Consider the following 27,238-nt stretch of genomic DNA (forward strand, 5'->3'; position numbering starts at 1 on the left):
CCTTAGGTGGTTGTGCAGGCAAGTAGGTTATAGTAGTCAAGCGTACGAGAAACAATTTTTTCCTATAGAGATTCATTTTGAATGGATGAAATCAACCCTCGAGCTTCTCATTTCTTTTCTCTTCTGGCTATGCGTAAGACTCGACGTAGAAAAAATTTATTCAGTTTTAATATTTTATTCCATCAAAGTATTGAATAAAATGATAAAAGGAAAGTTGTTTTACAATTCCTGACCAGGAAGAATAGCCATACGAATAGTATGATATTATAAAGTTTAGAATTTCAGTCGGTCTGTGAAATCATAAAGCAGCAAACGCTTAATATCTTCTGTACAATATGTAGCGTTATTTTACGCTTGAACTAGTAGTCCGTATTTACGTTAATAGTAGCAAATTAAACAAATTTTTTATGTACACACATGGTATCGTAGAAATTGTCGCGTACTTCCTATGTTTATCTACAAAATACCGAAATTACGGTTAATTATTCATAAAATTGCGGGTTTCGTGAGATTTACGATAGAATTTACGAAATCGTAGAAAATCGTAGGAAACGGAACTGTATTTAAATAAGATAGAGCCCCATGGGTGTATAAACCGTCAGGAATAGAGACTTAGAAACGTGACTACCATCAGGGACGATGAATTTTCAAGATTTATCTCTGTACTAACAACAAGAGTAGGTAACTACTTAATCGAGTTAGTCAAGGTACAGGCAGCGAGATTTTCATCGTGCCGCGAGCACGTTCGAATCAGCCTTAATTACAATTCCTTCCGGTGGTATCTACCGGTAAAGACGACCATAGCTTTTGGATTGGAATGTTAGATTAGGTGTTAGTTTCCTGCCGTGCTTAAGGTCTACTATGCCTCGTGTTTCCGTTTCTTCCCCCTAAAATGTAAAGCCGTTGATAGAAACACGAAACGCGATCTCGTCTTTGCATCAGGATATTGTTTCACTACAGAGATCTGGTATTCGTACCTGCCCAGCCGTGGAGCAAGATTTTACCTCTCTCGATACTACCTACTCCGCCTTTGAGACTATGCGAATGAACTTTACAACGTTGAAAATTACCGAGCTTGTCAGCCCTTGTTACATATCTTATTTCATAATGGATATTCATGCTACTTACTAATTTATGCACCATATATATATATATATATATTATATATATATATATATATATTATATATATATATATTATATATATATAATAAATATATATAAATAATATATATATTTAATATAATAATAATAAATATATATAAATATATATAATAAAGAGGTACCTTAAGAAATTTCCTTCCATAACTAATTTCTTTGTAACGAAATTCACAGTTTGTCAAAAGATGTTGTATCTCTATTATAAACATAATCTTTTACATCCTCCCTATATCGAGTTCTCTGCAAATTGTTACTTTTTCCCACTGATCAATTATTAAATAGATATTTTTATTGTTACGCTAGTCAGTAGCTAATATTTACTATAAAATACCGCTTCTCTGTTCTTTATTAGCGCAATAAACATTTTTATTATTTAATCGGCGAATATTTTTTGGAACCGATTTTTTTTACACCGATTTCGACGATTTCACAACCTTTGTAATAATATCTGCTTATGAAAGTAGCAAACAGACTAAATTTACTTCTTAACTTTACTTCCGTGACATAAAAATATGGAAGGAACAAGCACAGAGGTACATATTAGCACGATCACTTGTAATTTTCAAACGGTACTTGTTTCACTATATACATATGTTTCCGCTCGCATATCATAGGTATGTATATACTAGCACTGCCCTATACAGGATAGAATGCCAGATATTAGTGCCTATCCTGTTTATTTCGCTATTCATATTTATCCCAAAACCAAAACATTAAAATATAACTAACATATTAACACAAGGCACAATGTCATTCAGTTTATTTTTCAGTGATAATAATTCCATTACGCAAATAATGTAATGACAAGTTTCCGCCTCTATAATCATTGCATTATAATTATAAAATAATCATAATTATAATTGTGTAGTAAATTATCCATAAATTATCTAAATTATCTAATTTAAAATATCCTTTCCTTTTGCTATCGCTCAGAATGGTGATAAACGCTGTAGTTCGTTAAAGAAGGATTGTTTTCTCGGGTTTTCATCAAAAGCGCTAAACCAGTTATCAAAGTCTATTTACAAGGGTTCGCACGTTTATCCATAAACGCGGAGCTGCTCTTTTTTCTTCGTGGGTCAATTTCATTCGAGACGATGAAGAAACGATCAAGGCAGGGACGATTTACAGGTATACGTGTATCCGGAGCAATGATTTTCGAACGATCAAGATTTCACGAGGATTCTTTCAACACCGTTAATTATTTAGATCGTAAATTGATAATTAGACCTTGTGCTTTTAATCGTGAAATTGATATCTCTTTGTATTCAGCCACAAACTTCCACCTTTACTCCTTCTCTTTTTATCGTTTATTTCATTTTTTTCACTCTGTTTCGGTAAGGCTGCCCGATAGGTGGGGTCTGGCAATTGCGGATCAATGGCGATTTAATTAAAGATTATGGCTCGACGAAAATTAAGATTAATCTCACCCCTAGCTACGGAAGAGAAGAATAAAAGGGGTAGAAAAGGAGGAGGGTGATGACGTCGAAGCGGTTTGCTCGTCGACCTCGCGGCCAATGGCCTTAATTATTCGATGGAGACAGATGGAAGGAGAGAGAGACAGTGAGAAACAGAGAGAGAGGGGGGGGGGGGAATGTGCGACAGGGAGCAAGCGGGAATTGGTACGATGTCGAGGGAAAAATATGTACATATACATATAGAAAAAGCAGAAGTATGAGTGGAAACGTACAAAAATACAACTAGGTTATAAAATAAAGGAACGAAAGAACTAGAACAGAGGAGAATCCAAGAATCGTAAAAGAATTGCGAGAGGATAGAACAACCTACGAAAACATACATATATACATACATATGTACATACATATATACACAAAAGAGGAAAAGCTAAAATTTGAGAAAAGAAGGGGAATAAATGTAGAAGAAAAAAAGTCTGTGGATATACGGGTAAAGGAATGCGTAGAGTGGAAAAGGAAAGTATAAATGAACAGCGAGGAAAAGGAAAAGATTACCAAAGGGGGTGATACTGTGGGCAACGACGTCGACAACGTCGCACTCCGTCGAGACTCATGACATCCGGGAAACGAGGTCGAGGACAACGACCAAGATCTTAGCACCCTCCGGCTATCCGAGATATATATATATGTATGTATGTATGCGTACGTGTATATATATGTGTGTGTATGTATGTATGTATGTATATAGTTGGAATAAGAGTATATCGCTACTACGAAAGAAACCGTCTGAGCTATGCCAGAAGTTTTAATGTGTATGCGAGCTAAAGATAAAGAGCCATGATTTGAGAAATATGTCAGATATACGATATATAGAAATATTTGCGAAATAAGGATAACGTTTTAGTATAATAGAAAACATATTCCCAAATTTATGAGAAAAATTTGAAATAAAAAGAAATATTCCTATTAATTGCATAGCGTACAGGCTCGTTCAATTGTACGGTTCTTACTATTCTTACTTTCCAAATATATTTTACTTATTCACATTGATTAATAAAGCTTGTATAATATGATATATGAAAGTTCTTCGAAGAAATATGTATAATTTGCAACTATGGTAGCAGTCTCTGCGCACATACGCATTGAGCCAGTGGCATTCTCTCATTTGTCCGCAAGCCAAGGAGTCAGTCGAGTTCGTGCAAGCAATCAAAACAAACGACACAATTCTAAAATAAAGTTAGTTTTTTTTATAATCGATTTCATTATTTATAGTTATTGTTATAGTTTGTCTCGTTGTATCGTGATTGGGGTTAGGTGATAGGCCAATATACAAATGATTGTGTATCAAGTGTCGAAGGATTTTTGAATCAATAACCTTTTATTGCCTACAGAACGCTTCTAACGAACGAATGATTTTGTGTAATGTCCTGAGAAGTAACAAACGATTATCTTGACATACGCGTAAACGAAACTCAGGGGAATATAATCTTCAATTTATACAAACGCACTTCGATTCCATTCAAACCGCCGCGTTTTATCCAGTACACAAAATTAGGCATCGCAGTCGCAACGCAAAACTGTTTGGGCCCGCTAGTCCACGGTCCAACACGCAGCAAGGGAAAACGGCTTAATTTACAGCATCCTCGAGCGTTTTCGTTATCTCTTTGCAAGAGCCGAGGTTGACGAGAACCAGGTTGGTCACTGTAATCGTTTCTAGCCTGTGTACGTTCTTACACACACACACACACACACACACACACACGCACACGCACACGCACACACACGCACACGCACACGCACACACACATCCCTACAGATTCTGATTGCATTTAATACGATTCCTTTATCAAATATCATAATTCTAATGCGGCAGATCCGAGTGCTAGTCCGTTTGACACCATGACTGATAAGTTCGATCCCAGATAGGAAAATTTGACTGGGTATGCTTCTGTTGTACACCGTTGCATATTGCGTTTAGAGGGGAAAGAGGTGGGCAATACGGATGTGAGGCTTCTAACGATAATAGGCTCCGATGCTGGAACGAGTAAACCGTTACGCAAGAGTTAACCAACTCTTTGCATATGTGTTTACAATCTTATTTGCGATTGTTGAGGACGATGAATACACATTCGAAAAACGCCTTTGAACGAAACTAATTCGTTCCACCACTAATCGGCCACTTTCTTTCAAACAGACAAGGTAAAGAAAGTGAACAGACTCTGAGCGACTTACCAAATCATAAAGCAACAGAGATAGTCGTCTCGCATTGTTTCGAAAGGATGTATAAGAACAATCGAAAAATGGATGTTATATGATAATCGATGGTTTAAGTTTGTCTTATGATATTATATAATTTGGAGTTACGATCACGAGAAAAGGATATTATTACCTGTAATCCAGTAGATCAGAATGGAATTAACAAAGAAATAGCCTGCGATGTTGAGCAAATGCAAACGAAACCTGTTGCACGACAATGTAAGACATTGTGCGTCGAAAATGTAAAATATATAAAACAAACATAAAATGCATACAAACGCTTCAAATAGTAGATCATCCTTGTTATTTATGGAAATCCCCATTACGGATCTCATTGTATCAAATTTCAGTCTGCAATAGTGGAATTGATCAACCGATTGTGAGAAAAATGCATCGATTAGAGTGAAAATTATTTTAGTCGAATATAATATACAATGTAATATGGTGTTCTGCAGAGGTATGTCTAATTAATGGTTTATACGAAAATGACGCTCGGAAATGAAACATTACGATTGAACGGAACTTGTAAAATTGATAAGGTAAATATTTATACTCGCGAATAGTACGTCTGAGAATACAAGACTGAAATTCTAGCTACTTAAGCGTCCCGTGTCTCTCACACCAGGCGCCTAAAATCTGCAACGGTATACATACATGTACACGGTATATACATACTGCAGTATGTTCGTGCTACTTTTACTTATATCTCTTTCTCCGTGTGCCTGAAACCTTGGTTGCGTGTACACGAAGCAACCCCTCTGTGTTTCTGCGCTCTCGCTAAATCGAAAAACTTTACCACTCGACGCTCGAGTCAAGAGTAGAACGAATCGAAATAAAATGATAGTCGATGGTACGAGTTGGGATTAGGGCCAACTGGTTGCGGTGCTTCGGAATGATAACGACGGAGAGAGTACGTTCGCACGAGAATGGAAGAAAAAGGCCTGCTCTTCATAAACGTTGAAATGAAATGCGACGACATACAGTGGTGTTCCTCGAGATTACTAACTTTTTCCCATCCCACTATTTCCTAGCTTGAGAATACACTCGACGTGCATCACCGAACTATTGTAGTACGAAAGGACTCGAAAGCTTGTTCGACAAATATTTCTATTCATACTTGATAAAACTTGCAACGTATTGCAGATGTCACATAACGAGACGCAAAATTATTTGTTTTATTATATTATTATCCACTGCTATTATAAATTACATAGAAAGAAAATGGCGACCCCAAAGAAGAAGAAAAGAAAAGAAAAGAAAAGAAGAAAAAGGGACAAAAAAGGAAAAAGGAAGAATGTATAGAATAATTACTTGGAGCCTATCGCTGTTATCGTATGTATCGAAGAAAACTCGATAAACGTCAATTAGAATGGAATTATGTCATAGCAGAAATATGTGACGTATGTATAAAGTGACGCGCTCATTGACGTATCATTAATCAAAGCTCAAAGCAAGTATAGGGTACCGGTAAACGGTTTAAATTATCGAACTTTCTAGGAAAGTGGAGTACCCCGTTATGGTATTGACATTATTGATTGATCGTGCATTTCTGAAGAAATAAATACTTCGAACCAAGTCGTAACGGCATAGAGAGAAGAAAAGAGAAGAGAACAAATTTTGTATTATTTTTTATGTACACGTGTGTCTGGTAAATATGACGCTTTAGCGGTTAGGTATTTTAGCATTTCGTTAGAAATGCCGCGGAAGGTAAGCGCATAGGAAGAAAGCTTGGTTATTTAAGCATTGACATGTACGATTACGTTCGAGATTTCTTCCTACGATACTACATATATAACTGCTTCGCTGTTTTTAAGCGATATCATCTTCAGACCTCTTTGGTCTCTAAATCTCGTTTATCCACAAGTTTTCTGACGTTGACACAACCGTGGCAACTAACTCTGACGAATGATTTTCCATATTCAATTCTGGAATTTGTTTCGCGATTCAAATATTCCGTTGTTGTTCGTACTTTGAAGGTTCGATGCTTGCGGCTTGTTTTTCTAGCAACTAATCTCACGAGCATAGTATTTATTATATTATTATTAAATATTACGCCATATGCCAACGCCTGTTGTTAATTATGTGTACCACTTATTTCATACACATACATTTTTATTAACCAACTTCTTTTTTAGAATAAATATCGTGTACGATACGACAGAAACTGATCAAACGTGTTATTGGCATAACATTACTACCAAGTTTACGTACCAGTAACAGAGTAGAAGCATCGATTTTACTATGTTTCGCAGACTTGACACGTGTTGCCTACTTATCATCTTATCATGTTTATATTGCTAAAAATTATACTTTTCGTGATAAAATTTGTCCAGAAAATAGATATTAAGAATAGAGAGATATATATTTGTTGTTGAAAGAGATTTTAATAGTTTGAAAGATACGCGTCCACTCGAGTATTTCTCGCCAGTGGACACTGCGTCACTCTCAACGCAATGTTCATTCACGAGAAATACTATCAGGAGCAACTCGCGATAGTTTTACTCTAAAGTGCACGCGTAAGTATATGTATACGTATCCTATATGTACGTATTCTAGCGAGAAAATTAATAACTCGACCGTGTAAAGCAATTCAGGTCGGTTTGCCACCTTCGTTCCTTCTTCTCGTATATGGCAATCGACCGCTGCCTGTATCAGTTGCGACAATGATAGGAGAGAACGCCACCTGTTTTCAAGTGTTATGGAACCTCCGACCAGCATCATCGTCTTTGTCTTAGATAACTTGCCACGTAGGTGCACATTACACCCTACAGAGAGAGAGAGAGAGAGAGAGAGAGAGAGGGTGTGTTCGCCATGCTGCAATTTCGTTAACGTTGACGTTGACGCTATATTGCAACTCGCCACATATTGCAAACGACTCTTAATCAGACATTTTTCCCATTCATCATCTTTTCGTACTTGTGATTCTTCATACAACACACACAACTATAACTTCTTTCTTGTCCATTCTCCCGTTTACGCATCTTACAAATCGATCAAACACGAGGCAATAGCTCGAAATGATAATAAAATGAAGAATTCATTGATAAGTAATAATAAGAGCGGAATAATAAAGAAATAACTAATATAACATATAATATAATAAATAATAAATAAGAATGAATGTTATCGAGTAACTAATTGGGAATATACGCTTACGCGTAACCTCCAGGCATCGCGTAAAACAATTAATCGGCTCATCGCTCGTAAGATTCGCATGTAAAATTTTATTCACTCTATCACCACTGGCTTTGTTACTAATAATTTCAAAGTTCCAATCTTCTTAAGAATTTCCACGATTTCCACGCTCACTTACTCAATAACAGTTTATCAGATATTTTATTATGCGTATACGTAATACGCGTTGTATATTATGCAGGGTGTCGCGGTTTTAAATGATCAAACCACAGCAGCATGTTATACGGATAGAAACGAGGAGAAACGAGGTACAACGAATATAAACGTTAATCTAAAAACGTTTTGTAAAAAAGTTGTAGAAGAAATATGAAAATTAAGGACGATAGAGCGGAATTCGTTGTTGATACGCATCGCAAAATAGTGTAATAATGTCGTAGATGTTTACATGGAGTATGCCGTTACGACGAGATCTTCGACGAGCGGGCGAATTAGTATGCATTCGGCGTTTACATCTTTACGTTCCCATTTCAAAGTTTCCTCCCTTTGAAATACACTAGCTTGACATTGTAGGCAGATTGAGTTTATCACTCTGCGAATTTCATGCTTATTTTGTTTTACGAGACAACAACGGAAAGTGTACGATGACACAGACCTGTGTTTATATAATAACACTTTTTCCTACCACACTTTCCACTCGTGCAACATACCGCCACAGTTTGATCACTTAAAACTGGGACACCCGCATACTAATAACCTGTACGAGTATACGTATGTATGTGTATATACACTTGTATACTGTATAAGATAAAGGATCTTTGTTATGGTATACACTTTCTTTTTACTTTGGTGATTTCCTTTTTGTTCTTTATTTTCATTGTGAATATCTCATAACTCGCAATAAAATGGAAATACGTACAAATCGGTTAACCTTTAATTTACTTGGATCGAAACATTTAAACTGTTCGTAAATTTGCTTCTGACGAAAGAAGTGAGACACAGGAGAGATAATACGAGGGGAAATACTGAAATAAACTTTAAATTGAAAACAAATTTTAAAACGCCTTTTTATTAAAATTCAAAATTATATGAGAGTATTTAAAAATTTGAAACGGAAGCACTCGGAACCACGTCGATAACCATGTTATTACACGCTAAACTAAATATCGATCTTATTTCACTTTCGTTTGCAGGAAAATTGAACGACTTGGTTTTTTTTAAATTCAGCCGTTTTCCGTTTCTGGCGTCGGTTAATCACTGCGAACGTCGAGTTTGCGATGCAAACTTTATTTCACGCCCGGTACCCATTACCAGATTCAACCGTACCCACTTTCCAAGCATGATCATATAAGCTGACATATTGCGCGTGGTGCCTATGGTGATGTCAAACGACAATATGACTACCTTTTCGTTCTCGTTGAATTTCATTCCGAGTTAACATAATTTACATACTATAATAATTTTAATACTATATATACCTATGATTATCATCATTATTACTATTATTACAATATTATTGTTATTATTACTATGATCATTCATTCAATTAATACCAAATCATTTCAATTTTCCGCTTTCGTTATATTATATTTCCAAGTGATTGTAATTTAATTGACAAAGTACATAGTTCATTGCTTGCTCATCATTCTGCAAGTTTGACGTTCAACTAGTAAATCGATTTATCTTGATCTCCTTTCCCCTCTCTTTATAAATGTCTATCGTCGTCTTGTTAGTAATGCGTCCTTTATTAGTAATACGAATATTAGATCCTAATAGACTATAGTAAATATCAATTATCAGAGACAAATACGTTATTTCCTTCCGTGCTCAGATAATTTCTTATGATTTATATATATTTTTGTTACAGGAGGCCCGCGAACATTTTCTGCTAGGCCTTACCGTGGAGGTTGGTTGGTTTGTTTGGTTTGCAATTACAATTACATACATAGTCTGTAGATATTTTCTTCCAAGTCTGCCGTAATTTCAACCACATTTCTATGTTTCCATTCATATTATCCATAACTATAGCTATATTTATATCTTTATGTATCGGAATATCTAAACATATAGCATATGTATATGCGTATAACGACCGTACAGTTTCATTTCCTGCTTTGTGTGTATTTTTCTGTCTATCTATCGGCTATCTCCTTCCCGTTTATCTCTTGTCATCTCTCCCTTTAGCGTTTTCATCATCATTTAACCATGCCAACTTCTTTTCCGTATCTATGTATGCGATTCGATTAATGCCATGTTGTTAACATACGAAATGTTCTCACGAAATGATCCGTGTAAAATCGATGGGAATAATCGACGGATATGTAATAGAAAATTCTCGTATGAAATTTTCTTCTTTTATATACATGTTACAACAATTTTATTACTTTATACTCAATGCAGGCGTATCAGTACAAAGTACAAACTGTAATTCGAAACTTGACGATATCTGAAAATTATGTATAACACTCTCTTTTCTTCTATACGTTGAATGTTTCACCGCATAAAAATATTACAAATTATCACATCTTCTTTTAGTAGGATGTTTTCGTACGTTATACACGCACATTTCGTGAAAATGTTTGTACACCGGTTCAGCCAAATTAACCATTACGAACGACGCTTATATCGTTTAATTATAGCGTATGATATATTTACAGAAATCGATTACTTTAATCACACAAAACGCGTCTTATCCTATCAATTTACATTACTAGTTTTATTTATACATTACATCGATGATAAGCACGATAGCAAGAAATTTTTCCGAAGGTAGGTGACAAACGATACGACTTATCCTTTCACCATACAACTTATCATGGATTGTGGAATTTGTCCCGGCTCGAATAGATTATGTACCAACTGGGTTGTACTGTTGGATTATGCACCAACTTTTAAGCAATTTTGTTCGTAATCGGGTGGATCCGAGCCTGAAATGCAAGGAACTATAACCTGTACGATCTTTATATTGCAACACGAAGCAAGCTATAGTTTGAAACCAACATCATATCTGACATGTATTTATATGAATCTTTTTTCTACTTTACTTTTACTAAAAATCAGAAACTAGGTTTCACAATTACATTTCAATGTCGTCATTAATCTACTACTCATCTACTGTCATTAATATTTCGCTAATTATTTAAAAGTTTACCCTCAAGTTCGATTTCGATGATTTTTGAATATGTCGTAAAACTTCAACATTTGGAACAATATCTTCCTCGCAAGAAAATATCCCACTCTCTTAATAAATTTTGCCTATAATCACGCGTCAGTATTGGCCGTATAGCGGCCGACAACCAATACTAACGCATACGTTGTTACGGACGCACGATATGTCGACGATATAGGCAGAGTTCACCGTCGACGTTTACGCGAGAGGAGAAACATTGTTCGAAACGAACGATGTCGAGTTTTATAACGTACTCAAAAATCATTGAAATCAGCGTGGAGGAAAACATTTAAATAAATAACATTTAAATAAGGAACATTTAAATAATTACCGACATTTCTTGACAACGACACGGAAAGATAAAAGAGACGGACGACGAACGATTGTATGCGTGTTGCGTCGGAGGCTATGTAAATCGTAAATCAAATTTATTTATTATTTTCTAGGCGACGAGGCGACGAGGCAAATTAAATAAATAAATATACGTATATACGCGTATTCTTGAAAGGGATATTCGTAAAAAATTGCTTTACGAAGCGATTCTTGAGAAGAACGGCAGCAACGATGACGACGACAAGATTGTCGCTCGACTGACGCCTCGAGTATCAAATCTCGTTGCTCGTTGCGGGGCGGTAAACATTCGCGATATTCTCAACAACCATTGTCGGTATCATCGACGCGACGCGACGCGACGCGACGCAACGCGACGCGACGTCCGTCGATGTGCACTCGACGAGGCTTCTCACGTTCCTGACCGCCGCGTCGTTCTTCCAAGATGACCGCTCGGGCGTAAAATTACTCCGCGACTAGAAAGCAAACGAGATATCGTTTCAAGAAAACGTTCGAACAGAGTAACCTTCGAAGGAACAGTATGTATCACTGTGAATATATGTATTAGATCTCGCTGTCCTGTCTCCTCCTCACTCTCTCTCACCCTCTCGCCCCGTGTAGCGGAGGCATCGGACCGCGGTACATAATTATCTATATTACATATATCCAAGTTCATTGAATTTCGTACTCTGCAAGAGATGCAATCGGTAATCGCGGTTTCACGATTGTTCGCTTTTATTAGCTCCTGCACGGCTAATTTCAGCCACAACTAGTCTTTAGTTGCTCTTCGAATAGACTGAATTTTGAATACCAACTAACGTATATTCTAATTCTTATAGAGCGAAATTATCGATCAAGAACTTCCCTCTGAAAGAAGGAAAGAATTTTCCTGCAAGTGATTATGAAAATATGAGCCCGAGTCGTAAAGCAAAGTACGTTTCTGTCGTAAAAGGGAGTCAACGATTGAAGACAATTCGAGTATTCGGAGCGAATAAGGAAAGAAACCGAGTCTTGATCGAACCTGTAGATGAATGTAATTTCTACGTTTTATATATGTAAAAAAGTGGTTATTTTTGCAAACGTTAAGAGTGCTTGAGTAGGGATAGCGAGAGCGAGAGAGAGAGAGAGAGAGAGAGCAGACAGATCGAGCTAGATTTATTCGTTCCTAAGAGAGAGATGAAATTTCAACGAGACAACACCTGTGTCCCGAGTTTGGGTCTGGGTTCGCACGAAACACTAGGAAACCCTATCTGCGATGTGCCTGTGCTGATATACGGAGCTAACAAAATTTCTTGCTGTTGTATCGTATCGTATCGTATCGTTCGAACTTTTTCGATAGAAACTACTGAATCAGCGAATTACGGAAACGTGCCTTATCCAAAATTTCCTACGTACTACCCGATTTATAAATGTAACAAATAGGAAATTACCCGAGGACAAATTAAGAAATCGACTAAAGACGTATTGACTTACTATATAACGCGTTTAATATACTTGTATCGTATGATTGTACTCGTATTCCTAGAAATTTGTCACGCAACTAACGTTAGAATAATCCAATTCGTACAACTTCTTCATTTAAATATGAGTGTGAAAAATGACGTATATAATCGTAACAGAGAAAAGTACATGTTCGTTATACATATCGTATATCGACGAGCAGTATCAAGACACGGTACAGTTTTCCTAAGACTCTTTAGACTGTTTAGAGTTTTAGAGTAATGAAAATAAAATCCGAGAATAACGATTGACAGGTGCTATAAAAAGGTAAGTTGCTGGATGCTTTCAAGCGGTAGCAACCAATATCCGTCGCAACGGTATCGTTTCATATCACGGTGCACGTACGCAATGGATATTGTTTCCTCGTGGCCGAAAGTTGAAAGGATACGAAAGAAGTTTCCCTCGCGTCGTATCTAGATACGGCAGCCAGCCTTCCTTCTGGCTCTCCTTCGTGAGGTAATGGGCTTTGGAGAGCGGTGACAGTTGCGGAAGGAGGTGGGGACAAAAGCGAGGAAGACACTATGCCGAGCTTCCTAAAGCGTGTACTGGTAACAAATCATTCAAGAGGAAGCGACCTGCTATACAGTGCTTTCTACCCCTTCGTGAACGATTTGATTTATACGTTGGTCCTGATTACAATTGATTTTAGTCTGACGATATCTGTCTGTCCGACGACGGAGTACGTTGTAACATTCTCCACCGTATTTGTACCGTACAAATCTATCTGCCATGCGAAACACAGCCGAGGAATATTAAAATTTTAAACCGCGATGGCAGTGCTTCTGTATAAAAATTGAAAACAATTATTTTGTCAGAATGTAAGATCGAATCAACGATATACGACTTATTTTTTTCGATTTATTCGTCCGATGGAAGTCAGTCTCTAGAATCTTACGTATATGTATGCGATCGTTAGATGTAATACATACGTATATATAGCTGAGCGGGTATCGACCTACACTTACATATTTCAGTTGGTGTGATTTTTAATGCGTCCGTGTAATCGTGCGTGATAACCGCGTGTAATACAACCATCAGTTCTTATGATACGTCGAGAGAGAAACGGAAGGATTAATTGGTGAAATTTGATTAACAGAAGTTTCACCGGAGTTTGTTATTATTACTTGTAACTTGGAAATTCATCGTCATATCTTTATTATTATTATGAAAATTACTTTGATAAACAGACTGAAATACTTGGCTATCCGTATATTCAAAATTACAGGAATTCGAACGAATTTGATTACATTATAACTGAATTACAATAAATCGATATCTTACTATACTATATGTAACTCTAGATAGATATGTACACGTATATAAAATTAAATATTACAAACTGTTACAACATCAGATACTATTCCAACGTATTACGTAACTAAACAACACGATCGCTCTATATCAGTTACAACAGAATTATTGCAACTAGCGCCGGCTCGAGTTGTAGCTGCCAAACGTATCCAAGCTTTCGTTTGTACCGCTAAATCCAGTTAGTAAATTCGGTTATACCGCTAACTCTTCGCTGCACCACACCTAAGGGACGATGGGGCGGCGATTTAGGATAAATTTCGGTGTCAACTTTTTAGAGTATCGTTCATCTACGAGATCTAACAACCACCCGAGTGACAACAAGGAATTTTATCTTCGGGCCCCTTTTACTAACAATCAGTGGCTTAATCCACTTATTCGCTCACCGTTTTGTATGCCAGGGGCCCTTAAGCATTCTGTAGATAGCAGGCAACAACACCCAAAGCAGGAGAAACGGGTAGATTCGATTAGAATAGGATCTCTGTTTTCATCAAATTCCCAGTTAAGTTATTTGCCAATAAGCAACCGGCACAACGATAATTGAAATCGACAGCAACAGAGTGTGGACATGGCAAGGATCGTAACAATAGTTGCATTTGAAAATATTTCTATAAAACAGAGTATCGTTAGAAATCACGGCGAAGCCTGTAGTAGCTTCTGGCGCCTCGAAACAGTGTTTCCTACATCGAAACAACGTCAGTTCTATTCGTTTTTACGACAACACGTGGTAGAATTGATAAACGGCAAACGCGATTCGTCTTGCCTTTCGGCGCATAGTTTGTCGTTAGGCGTATTTCGTATAGTCTTTCATTCTGTTCGCGTATGTACGCGTCATCGCACGTTTAGTTAATAAATTGAATTGAAAATGCATATGCAGCGAGTATGTGCCGTACAAGTTTGCGATCATTCCTCTGTCTATGGTTCGACTACGCGTACGCACACGTTATTGAATTTACATGCATACATTCATAGAAATACCCTTTGGTGTAGGGGTTAGATCGTATCTCGTCGCTTATTCGTAGGCAGACGGAATCGTTTACGTAGAATACGTTTCCGTGTTAAACGGCCGGAGTACGTGATTTCATTTGCGATACGAAGTCACGATCGTTCTACATCCGTTGGAAATATGGCGCCTCACGTTCGTCCCTTCGTCCAGTGATGCACGGTCCTGCACTCCATAAAGCACGCAAAACCGGATCAACTAGGCATTTAGTACGGAGGAACCGCATGAAACCCACTTCCGGGATTCATGTGCCACCTCGAGATTCATGTTTCACCCTAAATCAAATAATTTGGGTAGACGGGAATTTAACCTAGAAAGCAGGCAACAGTTCGACGAGTGTTCCATTTGGAATGGACGATTGCCGTGTGAGAATATCTCGACTAGTATTTTAATTATTGGTAAAATCTACGAACATACGGAATAAAATAAGCAAAAGAATCGGTCGCATGAGAAACAAAAGTGTACGCACAATCTCTTTCCTTTCTCTCACACCGAGGAAAGAGAAGGTAGATCAACGTGTTTGTGATTGTAAACTTGGATTCTAAACTTGCAGGTCTTCCGCTGTAAACATGCTTTCTACTCCTTCCACTTTGTCAAGTTATACGTCGTTGCGATGGTTGGATGGGTGAGTCATCCGGTACAGAGAGGTCAGGGGGAGGTTAAACCGAGGGTGGCGGCGGCGGCGGCGGCGGCGGCAGCGGCGACGACGGCACGGTCCAAGAATCGCCAAATAGCCGGTCATTGTGCTTCGCTAAAGAGTAAAAGAGACCAACCAATCGACCGACCAACCCACGAACGTCCAACCGGTCGACTCCTCCTCCTTTTAACCTCTCCCTCTTTCCCCCTTCAACCTTTGCCGGGTGTCTGTTGTACGGCACTTCGTAGTCAACCTTTGATTTTCGAGTTTCGAGCGGCCAAATTTCTTCACATGCCACGCCGAATCGATCTCCTTCGTGTGCCTTTTCATTCCGTCTCCGGCGTTCTTCCCCTCTTTTTCCTCCCTTTCTTCTCCCTTTCTTCTCCCTAATCCTTCTTTATTCTTCTCTTCCACATTTTGCTGGCACGTTCCTCTATTTGCAGCGTTTCGTCCTGTTTTCCTATGTCTCTACCAAACCTCTTTTCCACGATCCTCCAGTCACCTCTTTCTCGAACGGCGTTGGCCAACCTGCACGTCTCATTCCTTTGTCCCGGCCACGAGGTGGTAGTTACAGCAAGGTTTTATAGCTGATCGTATATCGAGTAGTTGAACGTGTACGCTTTCGTTTCCAGAATTGATTTCTTTGATTTACTACCAACCCGTCGCAATTTCGTCGCTAGAAATCTACACTCGATCGCTTTACGCTGATCATTCTATTTTTCATATCTCAACGCGAAGTCAACAACATTGAAGATTAGCAAGAAGAATAATAACATTTCGAATGGAATTAAGCAAACGCGGCAGCGAAGCAAAGAAACTGTCGAAGAAAATGAGTTTCGCTGCAACTTGTAATATAAGGGAGTAATATAAATATAAGTAATATAGGGATAGACAGCCATTATGAAAAGTAAATAGAACCGTTTCAAGGGCCTATTATTATCGCTAATGACAGATGAAACATGCCATGTTATATATATAATATAACATGGTTATATAATATATGTGTATATATATATATACATACACACACACGTACATATTGTATAGATATATAATCAGGAAACTTTGCGAACGATGATTTGATAACAATAAATATGTAAAACGTATGTTAAAATTGTTTTATCCAAAGGAAATAATCGTTTGACGATCATACAATATTTAGAAATAATTGGTTACAATCTCCTACACCTGGAATTACACGAAAATTAGAAATAGATGAAATATGAAAGTAACAAAGAATCGATTCGCATGGATGAACAAACGCGTGATAACAATAACGCTAGTTCTATAGAAAATGACGATGCAGCAGCATTAATGATTAAATTATTTATTCTGTTACTTCTATCAAGTGCTCGAGGATTTTCAAGGTTTTCAAATATTTATTAAAGAATTTTCGAAGAATTCTCAATTTCTATAATAATCGTCGTTTTTTACACGTCTGCAACGTTATATGGAAATTATTTTGATTAAATATCCAATTTTCTGAAGATTTTCTGCAGATTTTCCGAGGCTACGTGCGGTTAAAGTTTTAAACAACATTTCGTATAACGTGCTAACTTGGAAAAACTTTTCCGAAGGAATTTTCAAAAATTAATTATTTTACTCAATGAAATATCGGGAGAAGACGCGGTAGATACGAAACAATATGTACATATAACGGTACAAGCAACGATTAACCGCAGTGGTGGGTCACGGATTTTACACATGTAATCATAAACAGTCTCAAATTATTAGATCGGCTCGACGATTTTTTTTTTTTTTTTTTGGTTGCAAACATAACCCTGATCTTACGTATGGAGTGGTTTTCCTCGTACTTTCTTTTTCTTATGGAGTAGTAGTTCCCTTTGAAACATCGAATCTACGGAATTTGTTTCTAAGGAGCGATACACTCATTAGCGTATTAATTCAATATACGAATTAAATCAAGACAGCGAAAGGATGGGTTTTTAGACATTCGCAGCAACCACAGAAACGAGTAGCACGCGCGACGCTAACCGCAGTGTAGGAAGATGTTAACGGCTGTGTAGGATACGATAGACAGCGATAGATTTTTGTTTAGTCTAGAAGCGATTTTCAAATGTTGTGCCCGCGTTTAACGAAGAAGAGGAAAGCTACGAGTCGGCTGTAGTCATTGACGCGCGCTTCTTTTATGCAACGAAACAACGTGCTCGCTGCATCAGTGAGCGACGAAGAAATAACAGCGCAAAATAAAAATTGTTTCAACGTGCCGCAGCACGGTAAAACGTGCTGAGTAGCCACTGCTGATTCGTGGTTAACTTACCAGATCTTACTGTCGCGAATATATCCTACTACGTGTATACGTGTATCTTAGGTCTTAGGGAAATCTTGTACAAATAACGTACCATACCTTTCGGCTCCAAGGACTCATCTCTTTAGACTTGGGTTTCAGATTTAGTTAACAACAACGTAGACTTATCGTTAACCGAGAAGGTTATGCTGTTTTATGCTTATAGCGTCAAACAGTAGCAAAGTAATCGAGATATATGTGGGTATTAAGGAGAAACCTCGGTACGATTGTCCAATAAGGTGGCAATCCTTGTTCTAAATCGCCAGTTACATAGCTTCTGACAATACTCTCGTTCGTTTTAACTAGACTCTAATACGTTGCTCAGCGACCATTCATCGTTACTTGCTTGTCAGCAAGTAAATTTCGAATTTCACAAAAAACGCTCTACTTCGTAAAACGATTTAATCGTTGCGTTTAATAATATACATTATACATACATACTTACATACATATTAGGTTGTGCGGAAAGTGTCTTTCTTTCGTAAACCTGTTTTTTACAACAATGCACGTTCATACAAACATGAAATCAAGCCTGTGAAATGTCGCGGTGTTTATCTCAACAAACAAAATGAGTCACAGAACAAAATGAATCGTATGTAATTCAACAAATAGAATAATAGAATCAAACAAATCTAAACAAATAGAATAATATAAAACGAAAGGAACTTTTCGGACAACTTAATACATACATACATACATATGTTTCACGTTACATGTATTGATAGCACATAAGCGTATATAAGTGAAACACATTTTTCAACTATACTTTATACACACATACTGTGCACATTATGATCTTGTCGCGTTTATGTACACTATTAAAGTACTACCTATGTGGTTAATTATAAAAAAAGGGAATTGAGAAACAGGGTTATATTGATCGTATCGTGTACATATTTAGCTATACATGCACAGTATACGTGTATAATAAGCTTGTATAATGTGGAATTAAACGGCCTTTTTAAAATATGCCAACAAATACATATATATAGTAATTAAGATTTCGACAGATATCTTCTTTATTCAAGAAACTTTTAATTATTTTTATCTTTTTCTGCAGAATTATATCACTAGTTGCTTTCGATATTGCGATACGCATGTATAAAGGATCAGAAAACAAAACTACCAAACTGTGACAAATCGTACTAATAGCGAAAAATCATACTGCTTGTGATATGGTTGTGATATTGATTATTAAGTATCCGAAATATTATTGTTTAACAGAAACGTTGATTATTCGAGAGATAGATCATCACAGATTATGTACATATGTACGTCACAATCAGTTTCACATATTTATACTACAATGTGAAATATGGAACACCTATGGTTCAAACGCACCGAGTACAGTTTTTTCGTAACTGTTCGCAGTTTTTCTGCGAATTTGTATTTCAAAGTCGAATTGTTACTTTCGATTCCAGTCTACTCTAGCGCGATACGGCGCAGCACCGCGGCACGACCCGCGACATGTCATGCGACACAATGGGCTTGACAGGATGTGACAAGCCGACCTGTCACACGGCAGCCAAAATGTTAAATCTTTATCTGCAAAAAAAAATACATTTTTAATAATGTTTATTCGCTTTATTTTCAACGCCTAAAATTAACATTTACATTATTATTATTATTATTATTATTATTATTATTATTATTATTATTATTATTATTATTATTATTATTATTACTAAAAGTTCTTTTCTAACGATTGAAAATTCGTATAATGCTAGTGTTTCATCGGAACGAAGGTATTCGTACGCAACCATTAATAATAACGATATCGTAATTATTGTTTTATGGGATCAATTCTTTTCATCACGTCTCGTAGTTTGTAATCTATCTTGAATAGGATGCGTTATTGTCCTACCCGGAAGCAACAAAATGTGGCGGATGAAAAGAGAGTTGTGCGTTTCGTCCCGGGACTACCGGTGGACTCGTCAGTAAGGCTATGCCCGGTAGTCCCTGCCTTAGACGTAGAGGGAGTCTCGCTAGGTGCGGTATTTGCATCAATCGCTCGTATATTCGACCGCTAGTGAGTTAGACAGACTCGTTGTCGTCGTAGCCCTCTAGTGTTGGCGGTACCAGCGGATCGCCCGGGAGCTGTTGCACCGCGTTGATGCCTCGACCTGTCTGCGTCCTATTGATACCGATCCGCCACAAAAATATTGAATAATTTAATCAACACACTTTGTCACGCATATGTATATTCGCGGGAATTGAAATAATTCAATTATTAATGGGAGTATCAAACTTTTATAACAAGGTACGCTAATGTTTGAAAAATATCAGCATTCGTTGCGTAAAATTCTGTCAATGCGATTGCCAAAACAGAGTAGTGAAATAGAGAAAGAAAGCAGTAGATCAAGCTTGAAAAAAGAAGAGGGCAGAGAATGCGAGGGTTGGGCAAGTTGCGGCTGGTGGTACGCTATTGGTTGCACGGTCATCGCCGCGATTGTAAATCAATTAGTTCGCATTGTAAATAAATCACCATTTTACAACTCTACCATGCCGCACCATACGACATTCGTATGAAATTTATTGTCCATTTTCACCGGAGTCACTTCGATTTTAGCGCTCTGGCACAGTATTGCAATTATACAAAATTGTTGTAACATGCAATTATACCAATAATTCTTTCTACACGATGCTGAGGTATTATTTCCGCTTACGTTCCCTGGAATAGGTGAAATAAAGATAAATTTCGCAATTTAGAACTACTCCTGTCCGTTTATTAGGTTAATTCTGAAGTTTGTTAGCGTTACAAAATTTAACAATTTTCATGATATCTTTTTACTGAGTTACTTTTCCATCGTACACAACAATTTTTTATACAGTTTAAATTAAATATTCCTTGATTTTCTCTTGCCCACAATGCGTGGTTTTGTGTGAGATAAAACCAAGATTTTTTAAGATATCTAAGACTTTAAAAGATAGTTATGTACTAATAACGTTAGACATACGAAGGCCACAACTCGAGTAAGCGCACGGTGGTTCCAGCGAATGTTGTGTATGATTCTGCAGGACGTTGAAGCAATTCCATCGCGAGTTCCACTCGAACTTGTGTGGTTTCTCAAACGCCTTTCGAAAGTGGTATCCGAAAATATATGATTTTCTGAGAGTGCAAGGAAATTCGAATCGATATGTTTCTATGGTATCGGAGGGGAAAGGGTAAGCGATATCTGGACAAAAGTATTCGGACCTACTTCCGAAATAGCAACAAACAGTATAGATGCACTACCGGTACATAAATGCAATCAACGGTTGTCGATGGTCACCTGCCCTATCTGCTGATTCGTTATTCGATACTTGGCGTCAGCAACGACCGTTAATTAAATAATCTTTCGAAAATCTTCCGATAGACTTTATAAAGTTCAGCGAATTCGCGAAGCAACAACTCATTATACGCCGGCACAATTGTCCTTAAAGCCACGAATGTATGGTAGCCGTTGTACACTTTTGTAACACGTTTATTCCTAAGAATTTGCTATACTTTCTTTTTAATTCCCTTGTTTAATTGAACATTTCCAATAATTACTGTGCATTTATGAGAAGATAGCCAAGCGAAAGAATGCGAAGATCCGACTGGTATAACAAATAGGCCCGCATTTTCTCACATAATCGCAAATCATAAAAAAATTACATTTTCTATACTGATTGGGTTCATCACAGCGTCGATTATTGTCAAATCACTTTGTTTGTCTCCTTAAACGCTTGAATTTTCGAACAGTTTGGATTCAATAAATAAATCCTTCTACAGTTTTACGATCATCGAAGATTTCAAAGAAGTCACTTGTAACGTTACCTCTCGCAACTCAGTATCATTTAACGACGAGTTAAGAAATCAATCGAGTTATGTTTCCATAAGAGAAAGAAGATCTATTTGCTATGGATACGTTGCTTGTACAATGTACATACGACGATTAATTATTGGAGACGTGAGAAGTTTAACTTTTCCGACACGTATACACGGGAACAATATAATTACACTGTCTGAAAATTAAAGGAAATTCCAGGTTGTTTCGCAGTCGGCTGATGTGCGCCAGGTAATTGTGTGTACTGTTAATTGCCACCGGCTGATGGAACAATGCTGTTATAAACTGCCCGCCTTTGGGATACACTGCAGAAATTTCGAGAAAGCCACGTCGCAGTCATCGGTCACCGACGAACGTGAAATTTGGAAAAACCTATCAGACACCTCTCATCTCTCATTTTCTGTACAATCGTATTACTTGATTTAGACTTACTTGACAAACCTAATATCTTCGCACGTGAGAATCGCTATGGACCTCTATTTGGGCTTCCCCTCATTCGATCCTCGCGAGGCATAGTTCATCTTTCGGCTTTCAACGCCGATATACTACGTCTCTACCTCGCAATGAGAACGCGGATATACCGGTGTCTCCCACGGTGGGCGCCAAGACCGGCTTTCACTTTCATTTCGCATTTACGTTTACGCATCCCAATGACTCGCACAATTAACTTAATCGTCTATTTATTTAAAAAAAAACTCGTTAACCACTTTAACCCCTATTTCGTGGTTTATAACATTTGAATAGACAATTTTTATAAGCCTTACACAATAGCTTCCTTACATTTATTAACATACACGTATGCTGGCAAGGTTTCAGCGGAAATGTAACTGCCAGAACATTAAGTACGCTAATAACTGATAAATAATAATTTTGAAAAAATTACCCAACGATGGATATATATGTATGTATCTGTATTTATACTTTACATATATAACAGTAATATATAACCGAAACAGCAATAATACCGCATTGATATTTTGAAATTTTAGGCAAATAATATCAAACGTAAGAGACATTTTTGCGGGAAATAGTAAAATAATTTATACATGGAATCTACAAGCATTGATCTACGACTAATGGTCTATGGAATTTCTCTGATTGCTTGATAATGAAAAAAACTCGATGTTGTCGATAAATTCTAAATTGGTTTCAAATAGGTTTGGTATTGTAAAACTGTCTGTCGTATCAATTGATTTGACTGTACGAATCCGAACATGATATTAGACATGTTCGATGTAAAGTAAATCATGGCAGGTCCGCTTAAACGACGAACCAGCCGTTTTGCGTGGACGCATGTAGGTGGCAACGGGTGGACAGAGGGCATAGACGCGACGCTCCTACCCGTACAGTGCTGGCGTTAATGCTAATGCTAATGCTGATGCTAATGTCGATGTTAATGGCGTTGACGGTGTCCTTTGCCGATCTGTACTAGCGAATAGACCTACCAACAGACACATACTACCTCCAGTCACTCAATTGATTATCATCGACTTATATCATTCTGGCAGGTAGTTCGATCCAGCCCAAACGATCGATCGTTTTTATCGATCATTTCTCAATTAACATTTTGTACTTACCATTATGTGTCTTTCTTAACACATGAAAATAAATTTTGCGTCGTGTTAATCACATTCTACGCGAACGTATCGATAGAAATTACAACTGAATCGCAATACGAAATCAATTTGTTAAGAGAAAAAATGTGCCGATGAACATTTTTAGCAAATAATTCAAATTACATCGAATAATGCTAATAGTAATAATAATAATAATAGCGAATAATACTAATACTATACCTATTACAAACTAATTACAAGGGAATAACAATTAGTTACGATAAAGATTAACATAGCATTTTGAATCAAGAACTGCTGTGTTGAGTGCTAGTAACTCAGTTCAAACAGTCATTTATATAAAACACAGTTACCAAAGAGCCCAAAACCGAGTTAACAAAGCGTTATCAAAGAGATAGCCGTGAATATATCTATTTGAAAATGAATAAATAAGCTTGAGTAACTGATTTTAAGATTGTAAATTTGAGTTGTAAAAATCAATTGAATTGTAAAAATGATTTGAGTCGATACTGAATGGGCAATGAGTTCCTAAGATTGAAATGATATCATTGATGAATAATCATGTAATGTAGTTCTTGTATCGCACGCAAGATCATCAATGTTCACTGGACAGAGCTGTCCAGTTGTGTAAGTTTTAACGACTATCTAGCATAAAACTTTTAACGACTGGAGAAACGCTCAATTTCGATTTCTGGGACCGAGTGTAGTGAATATTGAGAATGATAAGCGGAGAATTACGATTGGTTAATTTCTATTAATTGGAATGCCTGTTTAGATTCTCGATTTCATATATATATATATATATCTCAAATTATGTACTAATCTTTTCACAGTTTTCCGTCTAAAAATAGGATTTTTAATTTGCTTTCGCAATTTAGTTCAAAAATTTCATTTCTCTCCTTACACACTACAGACATTTTTTTGGAAGGAAAAAGACAGCCCCTAAGATCGATTCAATTCTTAAGTCGAAATTACGTCATCGTCGTTGACGACCTAGACGTCAATTACTGCTACTACCTTTACTACCGTATTGCATTTGCATAAACAGCCACGACTCAATCTCTATGCTAATCGACTTGTTCGAGTCCGAAAAGTACTTGCGTTAGATGCGCGTGTCTGAATTCCTGCATGCATATATGTATGTATGTATATACGTAATTTACAGATATTTTCAGTTTGCTTTTCACAATATCCGAAATGTATTCTGAAATTACAAGCACTCCATTTTACGTGGAGTAACATTTTATTAACACAACTTATTTTATTTTTTATTTATTTATTTCTTACCGCAATCGATCGAAACCACGAACAATTTACCGTCACTGACATCATTCGTATATCATACAATACAACAGATCATGTACACAACTCATTTGCTTATGTACAGAATCGCCGAAACGATTTTCCTTAGCTATTACACATACATATGTTTGTCATATTTATCGCGAACTGCTAAGAAAGTTATTCAGTTTCAAGATAAATACTTTATATCTTTTAGCTTTTCACAAATCTATTTCTTCTAATCGTGTTTTCTCTGTTTGAATTTTCCAAAACGTCTCCTTTCAATTTACCATGTTTCATTATTTCATTTAGACATTAGATCTCATAAAGTTTATTTAAAAACGCACGAGTTAAGATAATATATTTAATAAATAAATTATAGGAACCAATTTACAATTCTAATCACGAAACTAATTTAAAAAATGGCTTAGAAATTATAAATACATATTTATTTTCTTTGTTTTGTCATTTTAAACGAAATCTACGTAATATCAATCACTTGCTTCTCAAGTTTTATTATTATCCATTATTTTCAATCATCTGCCAATTAATATATTTTATAATTGATATATTATAATATATATATATATATATATATATATATATATATATATATCGTTTATTAAACAAATGCCCGAACAAATTAACATTTACTAATGGCAAAAGTGATTTACAACATGTTTTTCGATTAATGCTTTCAACGGATATTTCAGTGGTATGCGTACAATTGTAATACAAATGTAAATAAAGCGATGTTGTATCATGACAATTCTAATGTACATACTGAAACGAAGCTTCACAATTAATATACGAAAGGGAAAACACTGTTTAGTATTTTTCTGTTTTTAAATTGGATGCTGGGCGAGCAAGTGAACTCATTTCTGGAGTGAAAAATCCGATTTACGGAAATTAAATTAAACCTCCGCAATGGTAACCTTTGAAATTAAATTTTTTAATGCCATCTCTGTGGTCAACTGTTGACGCATATATACGTGCTTATCTAAAATGTGTAAAATAGTTGATATCGTGTAAAAATACTCTATTAAAGCAATGTAAAACTCGTGAAAATCGCAGTAATTTAGATTACACAAATATGTGTATCACTTTTAAGCGGTACTTTTCAATATCCTGGAACGTTATGTTGTCTTAGTTATTCAATTATTAAGGATAAACAGGATATGGAAATAAGTACTTGAAACTTAAATCCACTTAAAATGAATGAATTTTTAGACTAACGATGTTAATTCCGCAGAATGAAACGATTAAGCTACGATTAAGATTACTCGATTATTTCTTTTGTAATATCTTTTAGTGGACTTAAATCTAATTAACAATTACAAATTTCTCTCATATAGGGAAGAATAGCCACTACAGATTGGTTTACAGAGTTAATTACAAAGGAGTCACAATCGCAATTACATAAAGCACGTAGTCTTGTAATTTGAAGATTTGTTTCAAAACTAATTTTTCCAGGATGTTTCCCGCTTTCGTTAAAAGTAAAGTGACTAAGGCGATCGTCGTATCGCGAAAATCGATAGAAGAAAGAATTTTCCTTTTCTATTGATTTCCTTTTGAAATATGTATGTATCGGATCGCGGATTCGATGGTTTCTCGATCTATTGCAAGATGTACGCAGACTGTAAACTAGGATTGACTTCGATATCGAAGAATGGGACGGCCGCTAAGCTAGGATTCGCGATTTATATTTGATCGAACTCGATGCCAGATCCCAACGCGGTCAATCCTTGCGAGAGTACATCTACGAAGCTAGGTCTCTGGCAATAATTCGAGAAAGATCTTCCTGACGACGTTGACGGCTCCTTCGGGAACGGATCCCCGAGATAAATGGAAACTCAGAGCATTGGGACCATTTTCCGTCCCCCTCTTAAATTCGATCAAATGTCACATAGCTACACTGCATTGTGTTCATTTCATCATATTCATAAAAAGTGTTTTAAAATTTGCTACTTTCGTATAAAATAACGTGTACTCGTGGATACTCGCGGATACTCGACGAAAGTAAATCTAGAAGAATTATAAACGAAAACAATGTTTTGAAATCTGGTTAAAATATTCTAAAAGCTTGTGCAGATAATATACATGTATGTACCTATATAACAGGGTTTCTAATCCATCTTATTTTGCATCTCTGGATGCAATACGAAGGACTCTAAATTCTTAATATTGCTGATAATTTTGAGCTTATGATAAAATATTTATTACAGGCACAAAATTCTCTTTGTAGACGATTAATTTGTGGAATGGATTGAAATAAATCAATATTCGATAATATGCTTTTAGCTATGTCTACAAGATTTACTATTTTACAACGTGTGCTGCACTTTTTAAAATCACAAAA

The 27,238-nt window shown here is 36.5% G+C and overlaps 1 protein-coding gene and 1 long non-coding RNA gene across 16 annotated transcripts in view; both read left to right on the forward strand.

The window, feature by feature from the left end:
• LOC126863418 (synaptogenesis protein syg-2-like) overlaps nucleotides 1–27,238 on the forward strand; it is a 95,767-nt gene that overhangs the window by 37,660 nt on the left and 30,869 nt on the right. For 10 of the 15 annotated variants that reach the window (XM_050613544.1, XM_050613543.1, XM_050613550.1 and 7 more), the window contains one exon: nucleotides 9,828–9,866. The exons of 2 other annotated variants lie outside the window; for them this stretch is intronic. In XM_050613544.1, the coding sequence (XP_050469501.1) occupies nucleotides 9,828–9,866 (39 nt within the window). Of the gene's footprint in view, nucleotides 1–9,827; nucleotides 9,867–15,823; nucleotides 16,008–27,238 lie in introns of all 15 variants that reach the window. 3 more of the 15 variants (XM_050613541.1, XM_050613542.1, XM_050613545.1) reach the window with 1 other exon arrangement.
• On the forward strand, nucleotides 1,271–6,114 carry LOC126863440 (uncharacterized). The gene is made up of 2 exons (XR_007688863.1): nucleotides 1,271–2,288; nucleotides 2,500–6,114. It is a non-coding gene; the product is annotated as an uncharacterized LOC126863440 (long non-coding RNA).

This window comes from Bombus huntii, chromosome 3, assembly GCF_024542735.1.
Source record: "Bombus huntii isolate Logan2020A chromosome 3, iyBomHunt1.1, whole genome shotgun sequence".
NCBI lineage: Eukaryota > Metazoa > Arthropoda > Insecta > Hymenoptera > Apidae > Bombus > Bombus huntii.